This window comes from Hirundo rustica, chromosome 9 (assembly GCF_015227805.2).
Source record: "Hirundo rustica isolate bHirRus1 chromosome 9, bHirRus1.pri.v3, whole genome shotgun sequence".
In the NCBI taxonomy this organism is placed as follows: Eukaryota; Metazoa; Chordata; class Aves; order Passeriformes; family Hirundinidae; genus Hirundo; species Hirundo rustica.
Window position 1 is genome coordinate 9,316,599 of NC_053458.1, and position 27,090 is coordinate 9,343,688.

Below are 27,090 nucleotides of genomic sequence, written 5' to 3' on the forward strand. Positions count from 1 at the left end.
AAAGAAGAAACTGAATTAGAGGCTGCAGTTAATAGGATTCTTGGTAGACAGCGGTGCTGAAGGGACCTGGGGACATTTGCAGGGTACAGTGAAGCAGAAAAAGCACCCAGTAAAATGTGTCCATTTCAGAAACGTGCACTGCAGTACATAATGTGGACTAAGGTTGGAAGCCCTAGTTCCAGGTATTCCCAGAGAGGTGCTGGAAATGCACGTCATGGCACAGCAGGCAGTGTGGAGCTCAGGGGACACTGCTTCCCCTTGTGTTTTTACAGCATTGTAGGCCAAGGCAGGAGATGGAAGAGAAGTATGGGGAAAAATACACTGCTGCTAAGGCTCGTCTGTTCTGTTTCTCAGGACTTCTGAAGTATCTTGATCCGTTTCCAGTGAAAAAATTTACTGCTCAGTGGCTCTGATTATATTTAGCTCGTCTCTCTAGGCTCGTGTTCTGGTCAGCGTAGGTCTTTACGTACTGAGCACCTCCTTTGTTCCCACTGTCAGGTATATCTGAAAAGCTCAGCTTGTGAGTCAAAGCTTTAGAAACTCTGGGTTAGAGATTGACTCTGATCAAGTGTGTGTTAGGAGTAGAAATGAGAGTAAGCAGAAGGCTGAAAATAACCAGGCAACTCCAACTGTGGTACAGCAAGAACTTTATGGAAGGAGTATTGGAGGATGGGAGTTTGACTGCAGATGTTTCTTACTGTGGGCTGTGTCTCTTTAAATTGAACGTGCTTGTATGTTCCTTCAGTTTTCATGCCAGTTTTTAATATTTGTTTAGACAAATACACTATAAAATCTTTTATATACAAGAGCACCTGACAATTTTGTTCGACTCAGTGATAAATACCACTTCTATTTGCATGTAAAATAACAGTGAAGGATATTTAGTTGTGAAACTTGAGCACTTACCAAGGGGAAAAAAGTACTTTTGGAACAACAAAAACTTAAAAAAATAGGTTGCTATGAAGTAACAGTTAAGACTTTTTTTATCTTACAAGTTAAAATGATAATATAAATTGTTAACAGTTCTAATTAACCATTAAAAATAAGTGGAACCCCAGTGGTAAAACAGAGTTTAATTTTTTTTTCCTACTTGGATTACTTGCCAAAGACTTACTCATTTTGATGGGTGAAACAATATTTTGGGATAGTTGAGAGACAACCTTTTTTTCCCTACACTAAAGCTCATTAATGCAGATTTTGTTGTTCTGAAAGAAGGCATGCCTTTAGAGAACATTTCATTTAGTGATATTACTATTATTTTCTCTTTTTTAAATTCATATTACCAGAAATAATTCACATTTTAATTCAATTAAAAGAAAAGTGAGAATTAATTAGATTTGCATTGACAAGCACTTTTGTTTGCTTTTTTTTTCTGGAATTGGGAGTGGCTACTGATGATCTTTGTCCCTGTGTTTTCCATAGTGAAGCAGAGATCAGTTTGACTGAACTGTAAATGCGATATTAGAAGAACTGAGTAGTTGTCAAAGGTCATTTCAGTTCTGCATAGTAATAGGGGAAAAAATAACTACGTTAGATATTAGGAATGCACAGTTTTGCCACTGTAAAAATGGGCGGTGCTCCCAAATCTTGAACATTTTATGCTGTTTTGGTGGCATTGTACCTAAAGAATAGGGGAAAGGCTAATAAGGATGATTAGAGGTATTCAGAAGGCTTCCATGGTTACTCTTAGTTTGGAAGAGGCATGACTTGATGAGTCCATGTATCTTAGGTAAAATCCTGAGTATCATGAAAAACTGAATAGAATGTGGTTGGGCACTTCAGTAGGACAAGAAAATATGCAGTTGAATCGAGGCTGATATTTTTTAATAACTACAAGTTGAGTTCTGCATAAAGCACAGGTAAACTGTGCCCACTCTCATTAGGGAGGCAAAAATGTATAAATGTGTCTGAAAACAAAGCAACTGAACAGATTTGCATGGAACTCTGACTGGTATTAGACTTTTAAGCCAGAGTCTGTATTACAATTTGAGAAAGTATCCTGGGAGTCCTGGTGCTATTTGTTCTTGGTCTTGCACTTTTTTCTCAAGAATTTATTGTAGGTTGCTGTCAGAGAGGGTAATGGAGAGACTTTGGGTCTTGCCCGTTAGGATTTTGTGATGTTGTTGTCAGTAGAGTGGTAGGTTATGGAAGTGGTCTCAGGTGGGTTGCAGATGTGCTGTTGGACAGGATTCAAAGTGTGTGTGATGAGGGGGCATGTGGTCTAATCCTGGAGACCAAAGAGTTTCAGTGCTACTATAATTTACAGCACTTCATCTAACAAGGTTTTTGCTTGAGCAAAAAATATTGCATTTAAATGTGGCATCTGTTGTTCTTTTTGTGCTGGGACGTGCCCAGGAAGGCAATAACTGAAGAGTTGTTTATGTCCCTACTGACTTTTGGAGTCAGGTCTAGGTGTTGTCCTAGACTGTCTACATGCATGTTAGGAACTGCCCTGGTCGCTCATGCTGACAGTGATATCAGAATAGCAGCTTAGGAGACCCAAATCTCTGCAAGACCATCTATAAATTGGTGGTTGGAGTTTTACAAAATGTTACAATTTTGCTTTGATTGTGCTGAAATAAAAAGGAAAGACTCTCAGCAACATGAACTGTTGATATGCTTTTCCCTTGCCTTTTCCAAAGGTACTGGGAACCTTTTTGGTAAATGGAACCTGGGTGCTGTACTTCCGTGGTATTTTTGGTTTTATTTTGTACTCAGACCTCATTCTTACTTCAAAACTACAGTTGTGTGGTGTTCATTTATTTAGATACCTTAAATCCAGAGAACAGCTCTCTGTGGGCTTTCTTTAGGTCCATTTTTCACATTGCTGTGAACCATTCTCAAGGTTCATTAAATCAACTTCTTCAATTTTTTAACTTCTGTCAATAGCTTGACATAGCTTAATTGCTATACAGTTCATTCTGAGAAGCATATTTATTCAGAAGGTAATGAATCTTGTTTAAATATAGTCAGCTGCAATTGACTTTGTCCCTGTTTTATCTTTTACTTACTGCTCAAATGTTTGGTAGTAGACTTAGAAGGTCACATATGAAGAAGTTCTGTACCTGTACAGAGTTCAGCAGGATGGGAAGTCCGTTCTGTCTGCAGCAGATGTTCCATTATGTCCATTATGCACACTGGAAAATTACCCTTTAATATAAAAACCCGTTTTTATAGATTAGAACTTCAGTTGTTTGCAATGTGTGACGCTCAGTAGATTGCAGTGCAGGGTAGGCTGTTCAGAAAGTTCTCAGGTCAATAATGTGTGTGGCCATGATCTCTCTGGTTTTTCCTCATCTCGGCTGATAGTTCATATACATTGTGAGGCTGCTTGTTCTTACTTTGTCTGCAGACATGTGATTGTGGCTCAGAGCTTAAGTGCAAAAGTGTTTCCATCTTTCCGAACTCCACTATACAACAGTAACATCTAGTTCCATAAGGAGAAATAATATATGAAAATGAAGGGTTTTATTAAAGGGGTGACACAGAAGATATAAGGGGTGATTATTTTACTATTCCCCAGTGTGTGTTTATTTTGAGCCTTGATCAAAATCACCTTTAAAACTTTTCTTTAAAATCCACATGATTAAGTAAAGAGTGATATAGCATACACAATGAAAACCAAAACTGATCAAAGAGTGGAACCATATCCAACCAAAGAAAACGAACTCTGATAAGTGAACTTTAAAAGCATAATAAGGCACACCTGAAGGCATCCTGTGAAACAGTTGATGGCATCAAAACAGTAATAAAACTTCTCAATTGTTTCAGGATCACTAAACTATTTGCTTCTGGTTAGGTAGGATGGCTCAAGAAAAAAGAGGTCATGGCAGAATAGCTCAGGTTTTGGGGGTGATGGTGGTATTTTCCATGGAGACATTAGTGGAATACTGTTTGTATTACTGTTGTCATCCTCTTGAGAGGGGAGTCTGGCTGTCCTGGAACACATGAGGAATGACATGGGCAGGTAGAGGTGAAACATTTGGAATTGCCAGGTCTACCTGCAGCCCGGAGTCTCACTATTTTAGCAGCAGGTTTTAAAATTGCTAAGAAGTGTGGAATCACTTTTATCAGCTGCATGTAGTTTTCTCCAGTCTTCCCTTTATTATGATTGGTTTTGTTGCCATTTTGTGGAATAAATCTGGGAAGTGATCATTTAAAAGTAAAAATGCCCTTTTCAGGGACTCTTTTTTAATTAGATTATTTCAGGTTTTGTTTTGATCAGAGATCAAATAGCTTTTGGCACTTGCACTCCAGTTGCTCAATTTCCCTTTCTGTTCTCCTCTTTAGTCATACTTTGTTGTGTTTATGCCACTTGTATTGATGGAGTTGTGTTTGGTTTTTTACAGTGACGACAGTTCCTGTCTCACCTCTTTGATGGAAGAGGACTATGACCCAGAAGTGAACTCTTCACTGTAGAACGAGAAGCTCTTGTGGATTAATTGTGTCCCTTTAAAAGCAGCACCCAGTCTACAAAAAATAGAGTAGAAGAGATTATTTTTGGACCTGGCTTTTTTTTGTTCATATGACCTATGTTTCAGCATGTAAATGGTGAAAAACAGGGAGAACATTTGTGCCTGCTTCTGAGCTTTATATCAAGTAGTGCTTAGCTCTGTGGAGCATTAGCCAAGTTACGTGAAGACTAGAGTATATCCTAACATTCATTTTTTTAAATATTTTACCTTTTTTTAGCAGATGTATGTGATAAAAATGAAATTTATATTTTAAGAGCACTTGGGCAGATGCTTCTTGTTTAGATCTCAGCATTTAGGGCAAACATTTTTATGTAATATCTTTTTTTCCAGAGTGTTTAGGTTGATCTGCTGCAGATCATGAACTGTCCAGCAGCCTTGAGTGTATCTGTTCAGTATTAACCATGATGTTGCTCTGAATGTTGTCATGCAGACTTGACAAACCTTTTTGTAATGTAAAGGCTGATTTCTGTACTACCACGACCAGAGGAAATTTAATGAGGTGAACGTGGGCGTGGCTTTTTTAAATATAAATTACCTTCTTAGGTATCTTTTTTTTTGTAGTGAGAGTGCAAAGAGAGGGTAAAATGAGCAGCTGAGGGGGTGAAGGGCACAGTTGGCACGAAGTGCGGCCTCTCGTGCTCTGCTTCGAGACGCACTATTGCCTCAAGGCTGGCCTTCCAGAATTCTGGAGAAGGAAGGAACCCAGAGATCACTGAAGCACACAAGCTGAGGACATTGGACTGCAGAGGCCAAACTCAGGGTAAGTGATTGTATGTATTTACTGCTTTGCTTATACTGTGTTGACTTGTTTCTAGATTAAAGTTGAAAAATAAAGCAAACCAGTAAATTGGAGAACCTTTCATGAAAAAGATGAAATTCAGTTATACAGAGCAGTAGTGAAATGTTCATCATTTTGAGCAGTAAAAAATGCTGTTATGTCAGAAAGAACATAGGAGTGCAGGAGCTGGCATATGGTTGTCTTTCAGGTCTGACCTGCTTTGAATGTCTCTTCACATCACTAGTTGTTCATATTTGATTTACAGCCTCTAGAATAAAACCTAAAGTGATCACCCCTTAGCAGACTGTGAGACTATGAGCAATGAAGAATTGTACCCCAAATTCTGTCATGTCTTAATTATTAAATTGTCTTATATGGCTTTTCTATGCTATTGGTTCTGTTTTCTTCCTCCTCCACACCCATTCTGTCATGAGCCTCATGGGTGTGTTAATTGTAAACAGGAAGTAACTGGGAATGTTGAAGTTCTTACCTGTTTCAGTCAGAGGAACAAAGCAGAAGAAAAATGTTCAAGTGTAATACAAAAAACTTCAGTACTTTTCCCCTCCTATTTCTATAGGCCAAACTTGGAGAGATAAATTGTGTTATTATTTTAGTTTGGATAAGATGAGAGGGAATGTTCTTCTCATTTACAGAGCCTGGCCATGAGGTTTGATGCCTCATTTTATTGAAGGGAGACACTGGACCTAAATGGCGCAGCATGACTTTGTTCCTGCCTGGCTTAACTTCTCAACACCACAGTCAACCAAGGTAACACAACACAGATCAGCTCCTTTCACAGCTCTAACCAGGGATAAGATCAGTGTGTTGGGTCCTCTGTGATTCTGTGTGAGACAGGTGGATTTGTGAGCCATTCTAATCAGATCCAGGCTGATTGACGTTGCTGGCTAATCAATGGATGCTGCATTGAAAGCTCATACAAGAATGTGGGGGTTGGTGGTTTTTTCAATTAGCCAAATGTCACTTCTGGGCTGACAGGCTCCTGGGGAGTCCAAATGAGTGCTTCATTACATGACTTTTTACTTTCTGCAGTCCCCTGCAGCCACCTTTGAGAAACATGGAGAACATCTTCCACGGGGAGAGGGCCGCTTTGGCGTGAGCCGCAGGAGACACAACTCTTCCGATGGATTTTTCAATAATGGGCCCCTCCGAACTGCGGGAGGTAAGAAGGATCAGAATGCAGCCTGAGAGCAAACATTTTGACATATTCTACAGAATGAAGATTTCAGCAGAATAGAAACATTTTCCCAAACTGTACTTTTCAAAACATATATGAGGAAGTTGTCTACTCTCTTCTCCTGTGCAATGTGCTCAGGCCTTAAGAGATTTTCATAGTAGCTGCATGTGCATTGTGTAGCTTGATTTGTTTTCTGATATAATCACACAGTACTTAGTAAGTTCACCTCAGCAGTTACTTGGTGAACATTGATTGAACAATGAGAAAACCTGATACTTCCAGTATTCTGCATCCTTTGTTGATTTTTAATTTGCATCCTTACCTCCTTTTGTTTAGACTGCTGGCATCAGCCGTCCCTTCTCCGCCATGATTCTGTAGATTCTGGTGTTTCTAAAGGAGCTCATGTTGGGCTTTCTGGCAGTCAGCCTGGCTGGCATGGTCCCTCACGGGGCCATGATGGTGCGAGCCAGCGTGGAGGAGGAGGAACTGGAGTTCATCGCCACTGGAATGGCAACTTCCACTCTCGGAAAAGTTCCGCCTTTCAAGAAAAGCTGCCTGTTGAAGCCAGGGAAGAGAAGAAGGAAGATAAAGAGCATTTGCAGTTTGAGGAGGAAGACTTTGTAAGTGTGTAGCTTCTCACTAGAAGTGGAAGGTGTGAGAAATGGCTTTTCAGATCTTGTTTGTATTAGCATTGATAGGTGGTGAGGATCTAGAGTTCCATTCTGTGTTTGAGACACAACAAATTTAACAAAATTATTCCAGCACTAATAGGATGCTTATTGGTACCAAGAGCCCTCAGGACTTAAAGACCTGTTGGATTATGGGGTTTAGCTCATATGTTTTGCCAAATAGTTGTTGTGATCTGAAGGCATTGTAACATTCGAGCCGGGTCTTCAGCGAAACCTGTAAGATGACAGGAAGAGTAGTTGTATTGACTTTGTGGCTTTGCTTACAGAGCCTTTTTTTTTTTTTTTCCTCCTAGAAATACAGCTGTTCAGCTTATCTCCAGTCTGCCTGCTTCAGTCTTCCTGTCTCCTTCTCTCTAATACATGTCAGTGTTTGTGATAACCTTTCCAAGCTTGTTCATGACATGCTCAGACCTTTGCAACCGTCTGCCTTGAATCTTCTGGAACAGTATTATCAGAGATGTTTTCCTCTCTCTCTCTGTTAATCTGTAGATCAGGGTTTCTTGAGCCATTTCTTCCATCAACATCTCCAGTTCACCACTTTCTTCTTATTCAGCATTTTGATTCATTGGTATTATCAGTATAACAGTCTCTTACATCCTGGGTCTATTTTTACTGGAATTTACTCTATTTTCAAACTTTTATCAAACAGTATTTGGACTTAAGGCTTTCATCCTTACTGTGTTCCTTCTTTAATGCTAATGCTTTGAGAGATGTGCGCCTTTTCTGTTTTCTCTTTTCAATTTAATTCTATTTCTCCTGACCCCTGAAGCATGTTATATTATCAGACCATATGTTTTTCTTTCTGTGTTTATTTCATACTGTCTCTAGGCTCTTCTTGGCCAGTGTAATGAGGAGAATATCCTCTGTAATGTTCTGGTAACTCTGTCCCTTCCCCTAATGCAATTCCTCTGTCTTCATCTTCAGTGCTAAAGCCTTTGCTGCCTCCTATAATGAGAGGTTCTGGTGAAACTTATGTGTATCATCATCATGAGGTTTTTTCTGTTTTATTCTGCATTTGTCTCTGGAAGACTGTTCACAGCCAAAATTGTTGTGGCAGTTTGATGGCTTCTGCTGAGGAATTTACGAGTCAGAGTGAAATACATGAATACCCACAGCTGCTTCAGGCCAGAATCCAGAGCCTACACTTAAATTGCCACAGGAGGCAGTTTGATTTAAGCTGCTGGGGTTTTTTCAGTGAAGGGCCTGGGAAGTGATTGCATGCTCTTGTTCAGCTGCTGCTGCTTGGAGCAGGAGCCTGCATCCATAGGGTAGTTAACAGCTGAAGAGTGAGAATAAAGCTTGTGTGTGGATTTCTACTACCTGATTTCTCAAGAATACTGTAATTCAGACTTTCTCTAAGCCTGGTTTTTTGACAGAAGTCTGTCGAAATCTAGAAATATTGCAATGATTGCAACTGTGCAATCTCTTGTTGACTGTCTTGGTCTAAATCTTTCTTCCACATACTTAATTCTCTTCTTCAGTGACTTGATGAGTGCCTTCCCCAACTACATGGCTGTCTCTTCTCTAATTACTTCCCTCATTTTTAAGATGATAATACCACAAGCAGGCTGGCTAGCAGCAAGCTTTGTTTAGTAACTCCTGTACTGTCTTTGTCATAGCGGTGAAACTGATGTATGCTGTGGTTAAGTGTGTAGCTGTTAGGCCTGCATGGCTGACAACACTTAGCTCCTGAAAGGTCTGCAGAGCAGGCTGTTAGTCTAAGTGTGAGCACCCCTGCTGTAAAACTGACCTGTCGCTAAAAATTGAAGCACTTAAACAGAAGAGTTTCTGGAGACTGAGGCAGGAATTTATGCTGCGCCGTGACATTTTTTCCTTACTCTTATAGAACAGCAATACCTACTGTTTCAGATGCTCACTATTAGAGAGTTATGCTGTCACCACAGTAACTGACATAGGAGGAATTCATTAAGAAGAGGAAAAAGCTGTATTTTGAACTGAGGTTATTTGGGACAGGGGAAGAGGAATAGCTAATCAGGAACACTTGCCATTGAATGCTTAGATTTTCTTTGCTCTGCTTTGAGCTTGGACATGTCTAGTTGTTCCACCCAGCTGAACTCTGAAACTGAATCCCATGTAAGTCTGCAGAGAGCACCGTGTCTGTGTGCACTCTTGTCCTAAAAAGTGGATTCTGAGGTTTGATACAAATTTAAACATAGCTTTTTTGTTTGCTTGGTTTTTTGTCAGTAAATATATTCCTTTACATTATGAATCTAGTATTGGGGTTTTTTTAATTGGCTCATGCATAATTATTGTATTAAAATATTCATGAAATTAGGATAGATTCTTCATATACTGACGGTATGGATTATGTTTTATTTTTTGAGCTGTTGATCAAATACCTAATTTTTTTTATATGTGTACTGGTTGGTAGAGTCTACTTAATTATAGTAGAAGAATAGAGGAGTTATCCTGAACCCTCTGGTAGTTCCATTGGAAATACAGCAGAAACTAGGGAGAAGGCAAAGTCGATTTTTAGATGTCTTATGGCAAAGCACTCTCTTTCAAAGAAATCTACCCGTACTCTGGGTTCCTGGAAACAAAATGTTAATACTGATTTTGTTTGGGGGGATTTTTTTTGTTATATGTGATATAACGGTATATTCATTTACATTGCTTTTTACAGCCATCTTTGAATCCAGAAGCTGGAAGACAAAACAACCAGAACAAACCTTTAGGGACACCTTCTGGAGTATGGGGTAGGTAAAGGTCACTGTACACAACGCTGCTGATGGAGCAGAAAGTTGTAACTGGTGTTTAAATGCTGGGTTTTTCACTCAAAAATATTTTAAAGATTTAAGTGAAGCAGACAGTTTGCTGCTTTCTGTCCTTTGTTGTTTTCCTCCCACAATCTTCCCTAATCTCTTGGCCTTTTTGTCTGTTTGAAACTGTGCTTGTCTTGTCATAAAAAAACAGCCAGTGGCAGTAATGTCACTGTTCTGTGTTCGCTTCCTGTCGTGCTGCAGTTACAATTTCACACAGACATCACTTGAAGGGCAGAGCAGATTGGAGTGAACTAGACATTGGTTCCTGACTGGGGATCTTTATAGTGGAAATACAGCAAAGCTGTCATAGTTCTGTGGTTTGAGTTTAGTTGATTTTTTTAAACTCAGAGCAGCCTCACTTTTGATCCTGAAGTACTCTGTGACTCTCTGCTTTTAAAAAAAGTGAAACAAGATACAAGTTCTAGAAGTTAAACACAGGTTTGTTAATATCTAGTTGGATTAGTTGGGTTAGATACTGTAAATTATACAAATGCAAAAGAAACTCAAAAACACTCCTTGTAATAGTGTTGGGTTGTACTCTTTTTGCATGTTTGTCAGGTAGCTGTTGTTCTGCTCAAAGCCTATTGGCAACATTTATGGGGCTTTTATCTGTTTATACTATTACTATTTTTTAAATTGGTGTGCTCCTGGAAATGTGCTTATTTGGCCTAAGAAACATTAACTGTGCTTGTTTGTAAAAGCAGTGTGTCTTTTGAGGTATAAGTTATGTAAATATTTTTGCTGTGTTAGTGAACTAACAAAGCTGATCCATGGTAGCTCAAAAAAATGCTCGTACCTGTTCTGATTTCTGTAGAATGATGCAAGGCTGTTAACTGATGTCACTGTAGGTTTTTCCTTTCAGCATCAATGGAGCCGTTGTGTTTAAATTAGAAAAGATTGTATTTAGATATCCACATCCAGTATCTTCTCTCAGAGCTGAAATGAAAGAGGAGCTGATGGTCTCAGAATCAGATGTGCAGTGTCTAAGATGGAGAGGGAGGAACTGGAGCCGTGCACTGAAGCTGTCCTGAAACTGAACATCTGTATTTCAGAATCTCTTGTTTTGTTTTTACAGAAAACCCCCCTAGTGCCAAGCAACCTACCAAGATGCTGGTCATCAAAAAGGTTTCAAAAGAGGATCCTTCTGCCGCCTTCTCAGCTGCATTTACATCACCTGTTTCTCACCTGGCAAACGGCAACAAAGCCACCACCATTGTCCCAAGTGTCTACAAAAATCTGGTTCCTAAACCTGCAGCTCCTCCTTCCAAGGTACAGGGGGTTCCAACCAAGTTAGTGAAGTGCAGATCAAAGGAATCAATCCCCCAACAAGTAGGAGGAGTTGGAATCCAGCAGTTTTGGCAATGGCTTCTACAGTAGAGGTCTATTTACTACTAAAGTTGTTGTCCTCTGTTAAAATGCCTTTTGGGTTTGTCCATAGGGAGAACTAACCTCTGACTACACTGCGGTCTCTTGGAATGGGTGTGTCCTCATGCGTTAGACAAATCCTTATCTTAGTAAGACAAAATGAGCGCTGCTGGAGAGGTGGAATGTGTGCTGCTATGTGCTTGAGCTGCTCACGTGACTACCTTGAAAAATCTTTATTGGGTTACAATACTTTGATGTGTCCAGAACAATTGAGGCTCAGATCAGATTAGATTGTAACATCCTGCAATTCAGGTGTAATTTAGTTGAGCCTTAAAAACAATCTGGAAAAGCCATGGGGTTTGTGCTATAGTTCTTGTGCTGAAGGAAATACAGTAGTGCTAAAAAAACACAAGTAATTTTTTTCCTTAGTTCTAGGCTTAATCTTGCCTGTTTTTCTGGAGAACTGGCGTGTAAATGCCTTAGAAATTTCAAAGAATTGATAGTGAAAGTATTTAAAAAGCCAAAAAAAAAGTTAGCTAGGTTATTCTTTAAAGAGATATCAAAATACTTCGAGTTCTAAAATGTATTAATTATTAATGCTGTGATATCCCAACAAAATCTTCCTTATTGATTACAGTAGATAATTCTTACATACTTCAAAGATAAAAGCAAAATAAGAGACTCAAAGCTTCTTTTTGTAAGAAAGCAAGTTGAGAGCTTCTTTCCCTTTTGTAAATTTTTGTTAATTCAGGTTAAGTTCTGCCAGCTACAGGAAAAATTGTAGTGGTTAAAATAATTATCAAATAATCTTGTTTAATCACTTAATTTGACAGCTGATCTACTTCTTGGTAAGACAGCATAAATTGGCCCATAAGGTTATTTATAAGGAGTTTTTCATTCCACACAAAGTTTTCAGTCTGTATGTGTTCTTGTTTAGAACAGGTAAACCAAATGCAACTTCTATTGGGTAGTGAGCCTTCTGTGACTTTATTTTTGCTTTTACAGCTTGATTGATAGGTATGTAGATATAGTCTGACCTGTGTTTAGTCTGGATGTTTTGTGTTTCTGTTCTTTGAAACAGAACACCAGAGATACAGTTTCTGACCAGGCTGTTAGATGGTCTCTGGCTTCAAAGTAAACAGAATTTTCGTGAACCACAACGCATACAGCTTGTCTGTGTTACTGGCTGATGTATGCAAAGATCATTTCTAAGGTGTGAAAATTAATGGTGTACCAACGTAGAGATTGAGAGATGAAAATGCACTTGTGAAAGTTACGGGAAAATGTGTTGTTACTGCTGGTCATGATACACCCATTGGTTGACAACGTAGAATTTGGGTATAAAAATCTGTTCGGCTAATGTAGCAAAGTTAGAAGCAGCTGCAACAAGTGTAACAGTAATTGCACAGCAAGTTGCTCCTTGTGGCTTGCTGTGCAGTAACTTGCATTTGTTGTAGCTGCTTCTGAAGCCCATGGACAGTGGTTTTTCATTTATTCAGTCAAGGAGAGCTGCTCTTGAAGCTTTTCCTAACCATGTTCTGAAATTAGACTATGAAGGTTTTGATTCTTCAAATAAAAAAAATACATTATTCAGTGCTCACAGTTGGAATAAAACTGACTATGATCTGAAGGTTCAGCATCCATCCAAAATAGTGGTAGGGCTTTTTTTTTAGCTTGCCTTATGTGTTACATAGTTCATTTACATTCCAGATTGTTTATCTGTATTTAAATCAGAGATTATGGCAATATGTAGTGGTACCTGCCTAAATTCCTTTTAATTAAGTTTTTACTTCACTGAATCCAGTAGGCCTGGATTACACCTGTATTTATACCTGAAATATTGCAGTATTGATAACAAAGGAAATGTTCTTTGTTTAATGAAAAAGGTATTAATTTTTGATATGTAGCTCAAGAGATCAGTCACATTAGGCAGGCTCTAAATATGTACTTAGTGATTTAGCTGCTAATTTCTAAGTGTTTATGCGCTGACGTGGTGCTGTGGTTACTGGGGCAGTGTGATATTCTTTAGTGATGGGGATTGCAGTGGGAAGAATTATCTGCTGATGTCATCAACAGTGCTTTGTTAATGAACGGTGACCATTAGCAAAACCAAAAGGTGGGGTATCAGCATATCCTTAGCCAGAAAAGCTGTGTGCATTGGTGCCTTTTTAAAGTCACAGCCTTAAAGCAGCTGTAGTAGGATGCATTAGCCCGGAGGCTTCTAGAAAATTGTCCAGGAATTGCAGTGCATAAAGAAGTAGAGGAGTCAAAACATTCCTTTCCACAAAGTCAGCAGTATTGGAAAGCTGTCACAGGGAAACTGAATGAAAAATGGTTTTGTTAGGTTGTACCAAGTAGTTCAGAAAGGAAGAGAGCTGGTGGCAGTGAAACAAGCGTGTTCTTTCTGGCTAATCGAGATGGCTAATAGCTCACAGTCAAGCAATCCACGAAGGTCACACTCAGCCACCCGGAGAAAGCAATAGGGGTCTGTCTTTGGATCTGTCAGAGCTGTAAGCTGCCCCTTTGTGGAAGCCTGGAGAACAGCACTGGGCAGCTGAGAGCTGGAAATGGAACAGTGCAATCCTGGAGCTGTGGAGAGAAACTTCTTGTCAGACTCATACTGCACCCTAATTTTAGTACAAGCAATAGATATTGTGCACATCAGGATATTTCTGAGGTTTGAAAGGGGATTTTTTAATGTGTGCTGTGAACGCCATAGAATCTATTTGATAGTGTGGGATGCTCATTTTCAAGTTAGAGTGGAAGAGTAAAGCTAGGGGCCTCCCCATGCAATATATTTTTTTAAAAATTCATAGAGGAACCCAGTAGACAGTGACAACATAGTGAAATAGTGCCTCTGTTCTCATTGCTGGTAGATTGCAAGTTCTGTTGCATCTTAGATTTAACTGAATCCCATTTGTGCACGAATTATTTTACTAGTGACTTGAAGCTGGCTTCAGAAGTCCAGTGGGTCAAAGGAACCTGTATGTTTTCATGGTCTGACAGTGTCTTGCTAGTGCTACTTGGTACGAGTTTCTTCTTAGGATTGTTTTTGTAAAGACTCTCATTTCACAGTGTTTGTCCCTGACTGATAAGAGAGCTTCAAGAACAACATTCCAAGTAACAAAAACTTATCTAGGAGTCTTTGCTCTTCAGCTAAATGGCCAGTGTATTTAAAGGGATGCTGCAGAGAGTATCCAGGGCAAAACAGCAAGTGATCCTGCACTGTAATAAACTGGCTGCTTTTGCTTCATTTTCTTGTTATTGTTGCTAAATTGGTGCAATAATGGACACTTTCAGAGCCCTAGGAAATAAATAATTTCCATTCTCACTCACAAAACTATTGCGTGATGATCATCTTCTCACACAAGGAAACTTCCTGTCAAGTGATTGGAAGCCTTTCTTTGTGGCGTGCAGTGTTCCCCTAAGAAATGTCATTTTAATTGGGATTTTTTTTTTCTTTCCCATCTGTGGGTAGCTGTAAGATGAATTGCATTACACAGTGGTGATTCCAATTAATGAAGGGCAATGCTGAATTTTTTCTTTGAGCTCTTAATGGTGTTTTACTGAAGGGTGGTGCCCATGAACCAGAATTGTGTGTGATTTGGGGAAAACAGAAGATACCAGGGGAAAAACGATGGGTGTTGAAATAAATCTATTGAGACTGTTCTTGGAGGGGGAAGAAGAAAATCCATACAGCAGCCAACATAATGTTCCTTATTTATTTCAATACTTGCAAGCAAGCCCTTCTCAGGCCTTATCATTTACTGCCCTGTCTTCTGTGTTCTCTTCAATGCAGCCAAGCCCATGGAAAGCCAACAGAAGTGAACATAAACCAGGCTCGCTGTCCTCCACCCGTGACTCTGCCTTTACCAGTCCAGTGTCTGTAACCAAACCAGCGGTACTGGCAAGTGGCTCAGTCCTCACCTCTCCCAAAGAGGTAAGGGTTGGGCTTAGGGATAGGGTGGGAGCTTTTGTCACTATCATCTACTAGAGCATAAACATAATAATGCCCTCTCTGCATATGGTACCTACCTTTGCACCCTTGAGGGATGACTCACTTGTACATTCTTAGCACATTCCGCCACATCAACGATACACTAAAAGAAGTAAAAATGGGGTTTATCTGGCTATAAAGCCATTGGTGTTTGTTCAACTGTATTAGAATTTCCTTCCAGTAAAAAAAAAAAAAGTACTATTGCTTTAAGTGGTGTTGTGTAACAAGACATGTGTCAGCTTGGTGTTATGGGAGTGCAGAAGTGCAGATACCAAGAACTGATGTGAATAGGTAGGCAAATTGATTCCCATGATGTTTTTCAGTGTAGGAAACGAAGGGGAAGGAAGGTGATCTGCCTAATTTCCTTTCTCTAGAACAACAGCACAAGCACTCAGTTTTGAGGGGATTGAAGGAGTTTAACGTGTACATAGGACCTTCCAGCTACAGTATGTTTTTAATTTTGGCATTGGAAGGAGGTAATCTGCTGAGATGGAAACTGACTTGCCCGTAGTTTTGGTCCGAAGTATAGAGAAAACCTTGAAATATAAATCTCTTGATACTTCAGCAATAACTGTGACAGGGCACAAGAAAAAAAGAACAGAAATAGAACAGCCTGTGATGAATTCCTGGCCAGTTCAGCTGCTCTTTACAGGTTCAACTTGATGATCTTGGAAGTCTTTTCCAACCTTAATGATTTTGTGATTCTGTAAATGGTGATTCAGAGCATCTGAAGTTAGCTTGTTTTAACTGTAGAATTGGGGGAATTTTCTATTTGTGCACTTGTCTTGTTCCATTATAGACATAACTTCTAAAATACGGCCTTATCATCTTTATGATTCTCTGCTTTGCAGACTTTACTTTGCAGCAGCTTGCACTTTTCTGCCTTAGCCACAGCTGGGTGTACAAACAGTCATTAAAGGCAGTGGTTAATAAACAGGCACCTGTTACCTTGACAAATTGATCTTATACTCTGTTCCTTTCCCTTACCTTGCTTTTCTCTCTCCTTAGACCAAGTTCTTTGTGCTGCTGACAGCCTTTCTTTTGTGTAATGCACAGCACAGTATGGACAGTGTAAATATGTAAACTTAAACAGGCTTTCACCTCGGCAGACATCGGAGAGAGGCATTCACTTTGTATCATACAAAGTATGAGGAGTAATGCAAGAGTTTCCTTCACCTGCCCCCAGGAAGGTCTTCTGCGAAACTCCAGTCAGTGAAGATGTTGGGTGCCAACCTGAGAGCTAAACATAAAGGGCTTAATAATTCCTTCCAGCTAAACTGGACACTTGTAATACATTTTTCTCTGAATCTGTTGGAGATTTACAGTATGAAAACAGAGGTCTGTGGCCAGCAGACAGTACTGCAATCCTGGTTCTCCAGGACTACTACACATAGTCTCTGGCTTTTTGTTTCTGAAAGGGGGCTAATGCACTTCTTGTAGAAGTGATAAAAATAACACCTTTATTCATAAGAGACCACAGTGTGTTGAAAACTAAAAGGGTGCCAGCTAGCACCGGCCCTGTCACCACAAGCCAGACTAAGAGAATTAATACAGCCTGAGTTTTTAAAATTATTTTGGGATTACTTTTCCGTAAGAGTAGCCGTCCATGTTACATGGACAGACATCAGAACAAATCTGAGGTGATGCATAGTGTTCTTATTCATAAAAACCCAAACATCCAAAAAAAAAAGACAATAGCAAAAGACAGATGCCTTGATGTTTCAGTCAAAGGGCTAAGCCTACCCTAGAAGAGATGCCAGTTTACTATTTTAGTGCTAAAGAAGGTTGTTTTGTAAAACATAACCCTTCTGCAGAAAGTTATGCATAAAACCAGAATTGAGGTGAAATTAATTCCTTTTCAGAAATCTGTTGTTTCTAAACTTTAGATAAAACTGCCTTCTTCCCCTGATGTGTAGGAATTGAGTTTTAGTACCTCAGTAGTTATTAGAGATCAAAACAGCCACTAGCAAAGAGTTCAAGCTGAGTATTTCAGATTACCAGAAGACATCTAATTTTAGTCTCCTTTGTTCACTGTTACCTTCTGTCACTGCAGTCAAACTAATAGTTAAGTTGAGAGCTTAATTTCACTCTTATGTCGGCTTTTTATCCTGATAGTTGTAGTCAGTCATTAGGTCTGTTACAACTGCTGATTTGTTCCTTTCTGTATTAAATTAAGCAAAATCTGAAAGGTCTGCCTGAGAAATTACTTCCAGGCTGCACTTACTTCCTTACAGGCATTATTTCACACTAGTGTTTCACATGCAACAGCCATTAGAAATATAAGCAGCAGTTGCTGCCTTGTTTTTGGTCTAGTTCCCTTGATCTTTGCTCAGAGCACTGAGTGTGATAAAAATTTTTGGCACAGGGGATTCGTTTTGAAGAGCCTGAATTTGCAACCTTCCCCCGCAACTTAAAAAAGTGTGTGGGGAGAAAAACACTACAGTACTTCAGGAAATTTTACTGGGTTAATATTGATTTTTTAAAAAATCAAAGCATGTACATGAAGAAAAAAAACTAGTTTTGCATGCAAGATTCTAGTGTCAGTTATCCATAATAATGATTAAATTCCTCATTCTTTTAGAGCAGCCAGACGTGAACTCCAGCAGGAGGTTAAGATACTGGGAACTTTCCCATAACATATTCTTAGATTCCTTTTGTGTGCCCAGTCAAAACATGGAACAGATAAAATTGAGAGCTCACCTTGGTTAGCAGTGCTCCTATTGCAGGATCACAGCCAGGTACAGCCAGTGGGCCTGGTTCACGGCCTCCAGATTATTAGGAAAGTTAAACATTGTGGAAGAGCACAGGAGGTTCCCTTGTGTTCATGCATTGAGGTGAGCAGATTTCCCACAGGCTCCAGGGTTGTCCGTGTCTAGCTCCACACTGAGCCATCTGGGCTGAGTGTACAGAGCCAGCACTTGGCAGCTTTCTCTCCAGGGAAGGATTCCAAGGCTGTGGCTGCCTGTCCCGCACCCGGTTGTGGTTAGTTAAGGATGTGACCACTCCCTGAAAGGAGATTACCTCCCCATAGCTTAATTTCAGGGTGGAGTCTGTCAGGATTACTTAAAACGCAAATTTGAGCTGAGTCTGATTTGTTAATTTGCTAGTTTTTGTAGGGCAGGAATCCTGCGTGAAGTTTTTTGCCCTAATACTCCGTTGTAGGCACCAGCTTCTTTGAAAGAGTTACATTACAAAAGAAAAAATAAACATATTCAATGGCCATGTGAATTGATTCCTAGGGGAAGAAAAGAAATTGAGTTGATAATAATAGATGGGAGAAGTGAACATAGGACACCCATTAGTATTTTGATGGGAATTTGACATTAGGTTGGGGGTTTTTGTGGGGTGAAGAGCCACCCAAAGAACTGATGAGTGTTTGAAAGGTGTAAGCACAGCCACTGGAGAGGCCTGGGATTCGCAGTTTGATTTCTGTGCTCTCCCTCCCTGTGCAGAGTCCTTCCAGCACCACCCCTCCCATCGAGATCTGCTCCTCGCGCCTGACAAAGCTGATGCGCCGGACCACTGATAAAAAGAGCGAATTCCTGAAGGCGCTGAAGGATGATAGAAATGGGGAGATAACAGAGAACAGGGAATGTGACAAGCTGGATGATGTAAGTTCACTGTCCTTCCTGTGTATATGACCATTAATATTGAAGGAGTTTGGGCTGAAAAAGCCCTGAGCAGTGTATGTAATTCAGGCTCTGGGAGAGGAGAGGAGTGACTCCCACTGGTCTGGCACATGTGCTAGTGGAAATAGTGCACAGCAGTGATGGAGGGAGATGTGTAGCACAATGAAATGCAAGTGGATAAGAATAAATGAGGTGGAAGGGAAGGTCACAGATGTTGAAGGTAATCTAGATTCTTTGCAAGGATTCTCTGAGGAGAGGAGCAGTGTCATATTTCAACTTCTTAAGTTGCTTTCCAACTTCCCTGTCAAACTGCATTCACGGAAAAGTAGAATTCTGTGCTTGTGAAAGGTGAAGGAATGTGGCTCAAGCCTCAGAGGCTCAAACCAGATGCCCAAATGCATAGATCTGTGCCTTAATGTGTATGTAAAGTCTTTAGGAGCATTTAATTCTCACAGTTTTCTTGCTGTCACTCTGAGCTGCTGGTGATAGTTTTGCAATGCCAGCATTCACTCCCTTGGCACAGCAGCACAGGCCACCAAACGTCCTTTGTCCTGTGTTGTCCTGTCACAGCCAGGTACACATTGCTGCAACTTCTGTAAAAAACACTGGCTCAAGGTGAAAGGCTTGGCTGGACTTCCAAAGGCAGAAGCTTGAACTCAAAACTATGCTGTTGGCACAGTCTGTGCAAAGAACACTTTGATGGTTTTCTTTTTCTTTAGATGGAGAGCAACAGCACACCAGAACCAAAGGAAAACTGGGAAGAGAACTGCCATCAGAATGGCCTTTCTCTCCCTTTGCCGGAGGAGGGGGAAAACCTCTCCCATTCATTGGAAGCAGAACACAGGTGAGTAAATGGCAGAATAAAGTGTCTGGAGTAAAGGAGGTTGAATCCTTGGGCTGTGTCAGGAGAAGAAAATGATTTTGAAGAAAACTCAGGTTTTGGGAAGTGGCAGTAGCTGTGTGTGTACAGAGAAGGAGGTGTGTGGGCTTCGTGACTAGTGCTGGACTGGGTGGGGTCAGACTGAAGGTAAAACAAGACACCAGTGACAGGTGAGCCAAGGTTTTACCAAGGTCTTGTAATTAAATTCCAGTGCTTCTTTAATGCCACATCCCCATGTCTTAATGCTGCCTAGAGGTATTTATCTGCCCTCACTGGGAGTCAGCACGAACCAAGGGTGATTCTGGTTAATTTGCAAGCAGGTGTCCTAAATGTAATGGTTTTAAAACACACACCACACTTTGTTTGCACTTAGAGTACTCCAGTGCTGCTTTACATGCTGTACAAGTGGAGGAGAGTTAAGAAAATATTTACCTGGTATCTCAGTCTGTATCTCACATCAGTGAATAAGCAGTGTGAGCATCTGGTGCAAGCAGATAGTAAGGTTCAGGAGATTCTGAGCTGTGATACTGGTTTGGTTGCCTCATGTCCTCCTTCAGTGTCCTTGAGTTAGAATTTCAAATCCCTGCCTTTCACCAGGCTGGTTATGTACCCATTGTACGGGGCTGCTGATGGTTAAATATTTGTAAAAGACATTGAAAAATGGTGGGTAAACACAAAGGACTGTTGAAGTGGTCTGTGATAGACAAGATTCCCTGGTGAATTTGAAGTGATTTACTACAAAACCTTGTTTTTCATGGACAAAGTGTTCCTTCCTTTGCCGTTGTTCCTTGCTTTAGTTCCCACGCCCCTTTTATTTTCTCCACAATCAGGTTATTGAAAGAAATGGGATGGCAGGAATATCCTGAAAATGATGAAAACTACCTTCCCCTCACGGAGGATGAGCTCAAAGAGTTCCAGATTAAATCAGAGCAGGTATGTTTACAGCTCTTGCTACTTGTGACTGCTCTTCTCCCTCTCCTTTCTCAAAGGCTTGTTCTTAAGGATGTTCAAAAGGACCAGGCATTTAAGGGAGGCTGTAGTAGACTGGATGATTCTGCATTATCCGTGTGTGTATACACGGTTAATCGTGGTATTCGTGTCCACAGAGGGTTGGTGACAGTTACTCTCCACACTTTTGCTCCTTTTAAAACTTAATTTCATTCCTACAGCGAAGAAGAAACGGATTTGGGAAGAATGGATTTCTTCAGGGCCGCGGCTCCAGCCTGTTGTTCCACTGGGGAAGCACTTTTAAGACAAAGATTGAGGACTCAGACACAGAAACAAGTAGCAGCGAAACGTCAGATGACGATGCCTGAAACTGGGCACAATAAAATTAAAATAAATAAAACCAACCCAATAAACTCAGTTCATAGTTCAACACGTGTTTGGGGTTGTATAAACTAAACAGAGTTTATTCTGTCTCCAGTCTGTTCAGTTTTTTCTTTTGTTGTTGATACTTCATGCACAAGGGAAATAATTGTATCCCAAAGAAGAGAGAAATTGGCTTCTTTAGCTTTTTCTTTTGGTTTTGCCCTAATGCTTACTAGAAGTTTGTGCAGCTAGCAAATTTTGACAAAAATCCCTTGTGGGGCAGTGCACAAGTTCAGTCGTGTGAGCAGGACACAAGTGGCTGACTGATCTCTGCAACAACAAGCTTCTAACAGTGCCGCCGCATTGCCCAGCGCGCGGTAACGGTGTGCTAAAACAATCATTGTCGATGACAAAATGGCTTTTGAAGTTCTAATTATGTTAAATTAATGCTAATAACATGAATATTTTATTTTATTTTATTTTTTTTGGCGGCTCGGGGAGCTTCATCACTTAACCAGGCGTTTGTGGTTTTCTTCTTTTTTTTTTTTTTTTTTGGGTACAGCTGTAAAATATTTGGATATAGGAATTGTTTGTGTTCTTCTTCTTGCAGCCTTGATATTCAGGGTGGATTGTAAAATATAAATTTTTTGTGAGATTTCAAAGATTAAGATTATTTTGATAACATTATTTACAGATTTTAAAAAGTGACTATCACATTGAGTCTGTATGAGGGGGAAAAACTACTGCATCAAAAATAACTAACTTGGAATAAATATTTTGCATCAGTTTGCCAATTCTAATTGTCTTTCTTATGTAAGGAGAGCTTTCCTCTAAGGGACCTACAACTTTGGGGGTTCAGTAGCACTGGGGATAAACAGTTTCTTCTCCCGCTCTATTTTTCCACTTGGCAAACATTGCTGTAGTGCTCAGACTGCAGGAGCTGAACTCTTCCTTTAAGAAGGGAGAGGGAGAACAATGCTGAGATGAAAGTCCATGTTTGGGGATTTTTTTTTTAAGAAAATAATTCAAAATTATCTTCTACTAAAGCAGTTTGCTTTTTTTTCCGCTTCATACAAAATGATGAAGCTCGACCGGTCGGTGTCACTTGTTCCTAGTGCAATGCTGCTGTTTATGTTCACAACGTGGCAAGGGAATGTCTGAATCCAAAGCTGTTTTCATTGAAATCTTTTTTAAAAATTCATGAAAACATTTCTATTAGATTAAAAAGAATTTTACAAACAACTCAGTTGTGGCCTAAGCTATTTTAGTGTCTGGTGTAAGTTCAGCTTGTGCACAAAGGTTTTGGATTGTGAAGTGCTCTGGGGTTGTGCACTGTTTGCAGGGGGGTTGGATGAAGTCACAAAACCTGGTCTTGCTGACCTGAGGGGGTTTGTCCCAAGGTTGTGCCTGTGTGTTCTTATTCTGCTCTTGGCAGGCAGAGAGGACAGAGGTGTAAGAAAATGATGTTTAGTCCTGCATCTTTGTATCTGGATTCAAGGGCACATGCTCAGCAGTATCAGGTGTAACTGTGCTACCTGTGCCTCCAGCTCCTGCTGGCTCTGTGGTGAACCTGAGGAGAGGGGCAGTGTGGCATTTCTTCATCTTTCTGCTCTGGAAACCAGGGTCCAGGGGCTGAGGCTGCCTGGGAGTGCTTGAGGAAATGCTGGGGTTCCTGTATGATTTTATACAAACCATCTTGTTCTTTCTGAATACTCAAACACTGCTTTTGTCTGGAAGAGCTTATCCATTTTTTAAAAGTTAGACTTCCTACATCCATTTTAACTAAGTTATGCAGATCTGTGTGCACTGATCTCAAGGAACGGGGTAAATTTAAAAACCCATTCACCTCAGATCCATGCTGAGAGCCTCTTGGAGTAGGGAAAGTGGATTGCTGAGCACTCTGGAGTGGGGCTGCCCTGCCCTGGGACAGCAAGGTCCCAGGAGCTCCTTGTGCTTCATACCAGATGTTTTACCCCGACCCTCCTGTGGGCTGTTCAGGGTTTAAACGTCGATGAAGCTTTGGAAGTGGCAGTGGCAGCCCCTGGGTGAGCCTGGTGGGCAAGTCCCCATCCATCGAATGGCAGCTTTTTCCTGAGCAAATCATGAGTCCATGACAGGTACCACCAGCAGTGAGGTGAGGGGGAAAGCTTGTAGGGGCTTGGCAAGCAGAGCTGGGGTGGGTGCAAGGATGGAATGCAGGGAGGTTTTTTGGGAACAAGGGCAGGGCCTGGACACCTGTGGCAGGAAAAGGCAGAAGGAGCTGTTTCACCTCTGTGTGGAGGTTCCCCCTCAGCTTAAAGTCTGCTAAATGGGAGCTGCTGCAAGGGGGGCAAGGGGCACTCCTGTCCAGATGTCAGCGAGCACTTTGTAATGGCAGAGGGACACAGGGCAGCAGGGCCTCCCTCATCTTGTTTTCTGTGGATTGCTCAGGTGGCTCAGCGACATTTTTTTCCCCACTCCCGTGGTAAACAGTAGGAATGTCCAGGGCTGGGGGTGGGGCCCTTCCTGCCCAGCCCAGCGTCCAGCTTAGCAACAGCGGCTTCAAACACTGCAGCCACCGCCGCCACCACCGCCAGCAGGTCTGTGCACACTTCCAGCCCATCCCGGGGTGCCAATCCCGAGGGGGCCCCCTCTCCCTGACAGGGTGGCCCCCCAAGTGATTCCCCCCACTCTGCTTTCCAGGGTGTTGGACATGGGGGCCTTCCTCTGCCCCCGCTGCCGCTTGGCGTTCAGATCCCGAGCGCTGCTGCGGGTGCACCTGGAGAAGCTGTGCCTGGGGCCCACAGCACCCAGCAGCTCCTGCCTCCATGGGGGAGACCCTCTGCCTGCGGATGGAGCACAGGGCACGGCGAGGAAACCGCGGGACATCTCGGTAGTGTGGAGCTGGCTCTGGCACAGAACGGGGACGGGTAGGAGGGACAGGGACAGGTGCTGGGCTGGGAAACAGAGCATCACATCCTGGATCCAGTTTAGTCTGAGATGGAGTAGGCCTCCATCCTCCCATCCCTGCACCACACGGGCAGCCCTTGGTGCTTCTTATGCGAAAACCAGAGAAGTACTTTATTAAGTGGGGGGAGGGTGAGGGCGTCACCCTTTTCTTCCCTCTGTGTCTGTGAGGTCGGGGTGTCCCCAAATACGGACGACGCTGAGCCACGCCATCACTTAGTGCTTCGTGGGGTCCCACCAGCTGTGCGGGGACAGCGGGGACCAGGGTGGGCGCTTGGAGCTCCCCTGGGGGATGTGCTCACCCCCCGTGAGAGGGCCCTTCTCCGTACGGCCAACCCCACTTCCAGGAGGCTGCAAGTGGAGGTACGGTGAATCCCCAATGCCGGGGCGGGCATCAGGAGCCCTACGGCTCCCCAGGACGGGGCTCCAGCTCCTCCTTCCCGGTAAATCCCGTGTGCCGCAGGGAGAGCCCCCCCGGCAGCCGCTCCCACTGCAGCGGCACCCGCAGCCACCGCAGGAGTTGCTGGAAGCCCACGAGCGCCAGGTGGCCCAGATCCGGGCCAGGACCCAGCAGCTGGAGCGGCACAGAGAGGGTAGGCGCTGGCAGCGGTTTTGGGGCGACGGGGAGACACGTGTGGGACACAGTAACCCCCCGAGAGTGGGGCTGTGGGGGCCGTGATGAGCCCCCAGCCCCTCACTGTCCTTCAGGGCTGTGCCGGCGGCTGGCGGCTCTGGGGGCCGGGGCACCTCTGGGCCCCCAGCCCACGCAGCGGGAGCCAGAACCGAGCCGAGGCCCGCGGGACCAGGCCGGACAGGTCCCAACAGCACAGCACCGGTGAGCCCTGGCCTGAGGGCCCACAGCAGAGCCCTGGCCCTGTGGGGTGCTCTCCATCAAGGGGCCCATTGTCTCCCTCACCCCCCATTTGGCCATCTCCTCCCCAGAGCCACCCTCCATCTCGACACCCTCCTGCCGCCCACAGGGCCGCTCGCGGCCGAGGCCAGGTGAGGGTCTGTGGGCGAGGGCGGCTCCGAGCAGGGCACCGGCCGAGGCCTGGCGATGGCTGATCCGGGGCTCCAGCAGGGCGCTGCGGCTGTCCTACCTGCGCTCCGGGGGACACGACCCAGCCATCCTGGACCAGCTTCTCCACCTCCAGCTGGAGGCCACGGTGCTGGAGAAAGGAACCGCGAGGCTGCGCAGGGGCAGGCAGATGGGTAAACACCAACATCAGGCCCAGGCCTGTCCCCCCACAGGGACCCCACAGGCCCCACAGCCGGCAGCTGAGGCACCCCCGGCTGTGCCCGCAGAGCCCCCTGGCACTGGCACGCAGGGTCTGGATGCGGCACTGCTGGCCGTGGAGCTGGAGAACCGGCGTCTGGAAGATGAACTGTTGGCACTGAAGATCAGAAGGGAGAGGAGAGCAGACGCTGGTAGGTGATGGGTCCCTCGTGTGTGCCCCAAGCCCTCGGCTGTCTCTGTGGTTGCAGCATCAGAGCCCTGGGGTGGACATGGCTCCTGGAAATATTGGCAAGTGGAGCGGGGCTGCAGCTCAGCTTGGGCTTTCTGTAGTGAGCAGGGAGAGTGCCGCTCCCCTGGGGCCTGGTGAGGTGCCAGGAAAATGGCTGCTGTAAACCCCACGGTGACCAGTTCCTGTTGCCCAGGCTCACGGGCAGCCCAGCGGCACACGGAGGAGCTGGCCCGGCTCCAGGCAGAGGTGGGAATGCTGCGATGCCACGCGGAGCAGACGAGGCCATGGCTGCAGCCCCCTGTCCTCCCACACCCTATAACCCCTCCACTGCCACCAGCCCTGGCTGTGCCAGAACTTCTCACGGTAAGAGCCTCAGCCCAGGGCAAGTTCCAGCTCTCCAAGGAGGGGAAAGGGGAGTTGAGATCGGGCTGCCAGCTGGGATGGGATGATGGGTGTAGAGGTACAAGCTTGGGGATATCTGGGAACGGCTCCCTTTGCTGCACTTGGGGATAGAGCAGCTGGGGCGGGAGGCGAGTCCCCAGCAGCGCTGGAGCAGGGGTGTGATTTGCTCTGCACACCCAGTGCCACATGGGAGGGGGATGGACAGGCAGTTCCCACTCTGCCAGGTCCCCCCTCCCACTGACATCACCTTTTTCCTTTCCCAGGACCCCCTCAGGCCAGCACTGGGGCCTGGCAGGCCCACAGCCCATGCGCCCCCCGGCCTCCCCCTCCTGCCCTTTGTGGCCCTGGAGGATCCTCCTCCTGCTCAGGAGCCCCCAGCACAGGCCAGGGCTCCCCGAAGGTGAGCCAGGAATAGGCCACAGCCCCACTGGACTGCCCTGCCACCCCCTCCACCACCCTGTGGCAAACTGGGCCTTCGGTAACTGTCAGGGTGATGAAGGGATGGCAAAACTTGTGCAGAGCGGGGTTCAGGGACCAGTTGTGCAGTTGGTACCCGGATCCCACAGTGCTGGAGTGGGTGGAAGTGGACGGGATCACTGCTGGGACCAAAGAGGCTCTGGGCATTGCATCAGGAAAAGGACAGGCAAAGCCAAGGCAGCAGCAAACTGAGTTACAGAGCTCAACCTTCACCTCAGGACAGAGCCCACAGCCAGAAGAGTGGTTCAACCACTCCCACTCACAATGGTGGCTTGGGGACAGGCAGCAGGCACAGAGGGGCACAATAAATTCCCCGCCCTCAGGCAGATTCTCACAGCCTGCTGTAGGGAAAGCCCACCCCAGGGCATGAACAGCTCAGCGCTGGGAACCAGCAAAAGCAACAGCTGGCTTTCCAAAGCACCAGAGTCCCTGTGCTACACGTTTAATAAAAGGCATCAGCTCATTGCTCTTGACCTCTTGCCCTTTTTTCATACACACATCCCAGGGCAGGGTCCCAGCCCCACCTGGGCACTCAAGCTGGCTCAGAGGACAGCCTCAAACCATCAGCACCTGCTCCTGCACCCACTCCTGGGTGTAAAATAGAGGTTGAGCAGAGATAAAAATACACAGCAACAAAGCCCAGGACGTTACAAAGCTGGCTGTTTATCAGCCTTTCCCACCATCTTTAGGCTGCTCA

General features: G+C 43.7%; 1 protein-coding gene across 1 annotated transcript in view; it reads left to right on the top strand.

Annotated features, from left to right (window-relative positions):
- The window catches only part of GPBP1L1 (GC-rich promoter binding protein 1 like 1), a 32,098-nt gene extending 10,202 nt beyond the window's left edge, over window positions 1-21,896 (top strand). The window contains exons 2-12 of the mRNA XM_040072638.2: window positions 4,350-5,235; window positions 5,907-6,021; window positions 6,304-6,433; window positions 6,785-7,068; window positions 9,782-9,854; window positions 10,996-11,189; window positions 15,085-15,225; window positions 18,735-18,893; window positions 19,631-19,755; window positions 20,622-20,724; window positions 20,961-21,896. Coding sequence (XP_039928572.1) covers window positions 5,962-6,021; window positions 6,304-6,433; window positions 6,785-7,068; window positions 9,782-9,854; window positions 10,996-11,189; window positions 15,085-15,225; window positions 18,735-18,893; window positions 19,631-19,755; window positions 20,622-20,724; window positions 20,961-21,107 — 1,416 coding nt within the window. The 5' untranslated portion in view covers window positions 4,350-5,235; window positions 5,907-5,961 and the 3' untranslated portion in view covers window positions 21,108-21,896. The remainder of the gene's footprint in view (window positions 1-4,349; window positions 5,236-5,906; window positions 6,022-6,303; window positions 6,434-6,784; window positions 7,069-9,781; window positions 9,855-10,995; window positions 11,190-15,084; window positions 15,226-18,734; window positions 18,894-19,630; window positions 19,756-20,621; window positions 20,725-20,960) is intronic.
- Window positions 21,897-27,090: the final 5,194 nt, after the last annotated feature.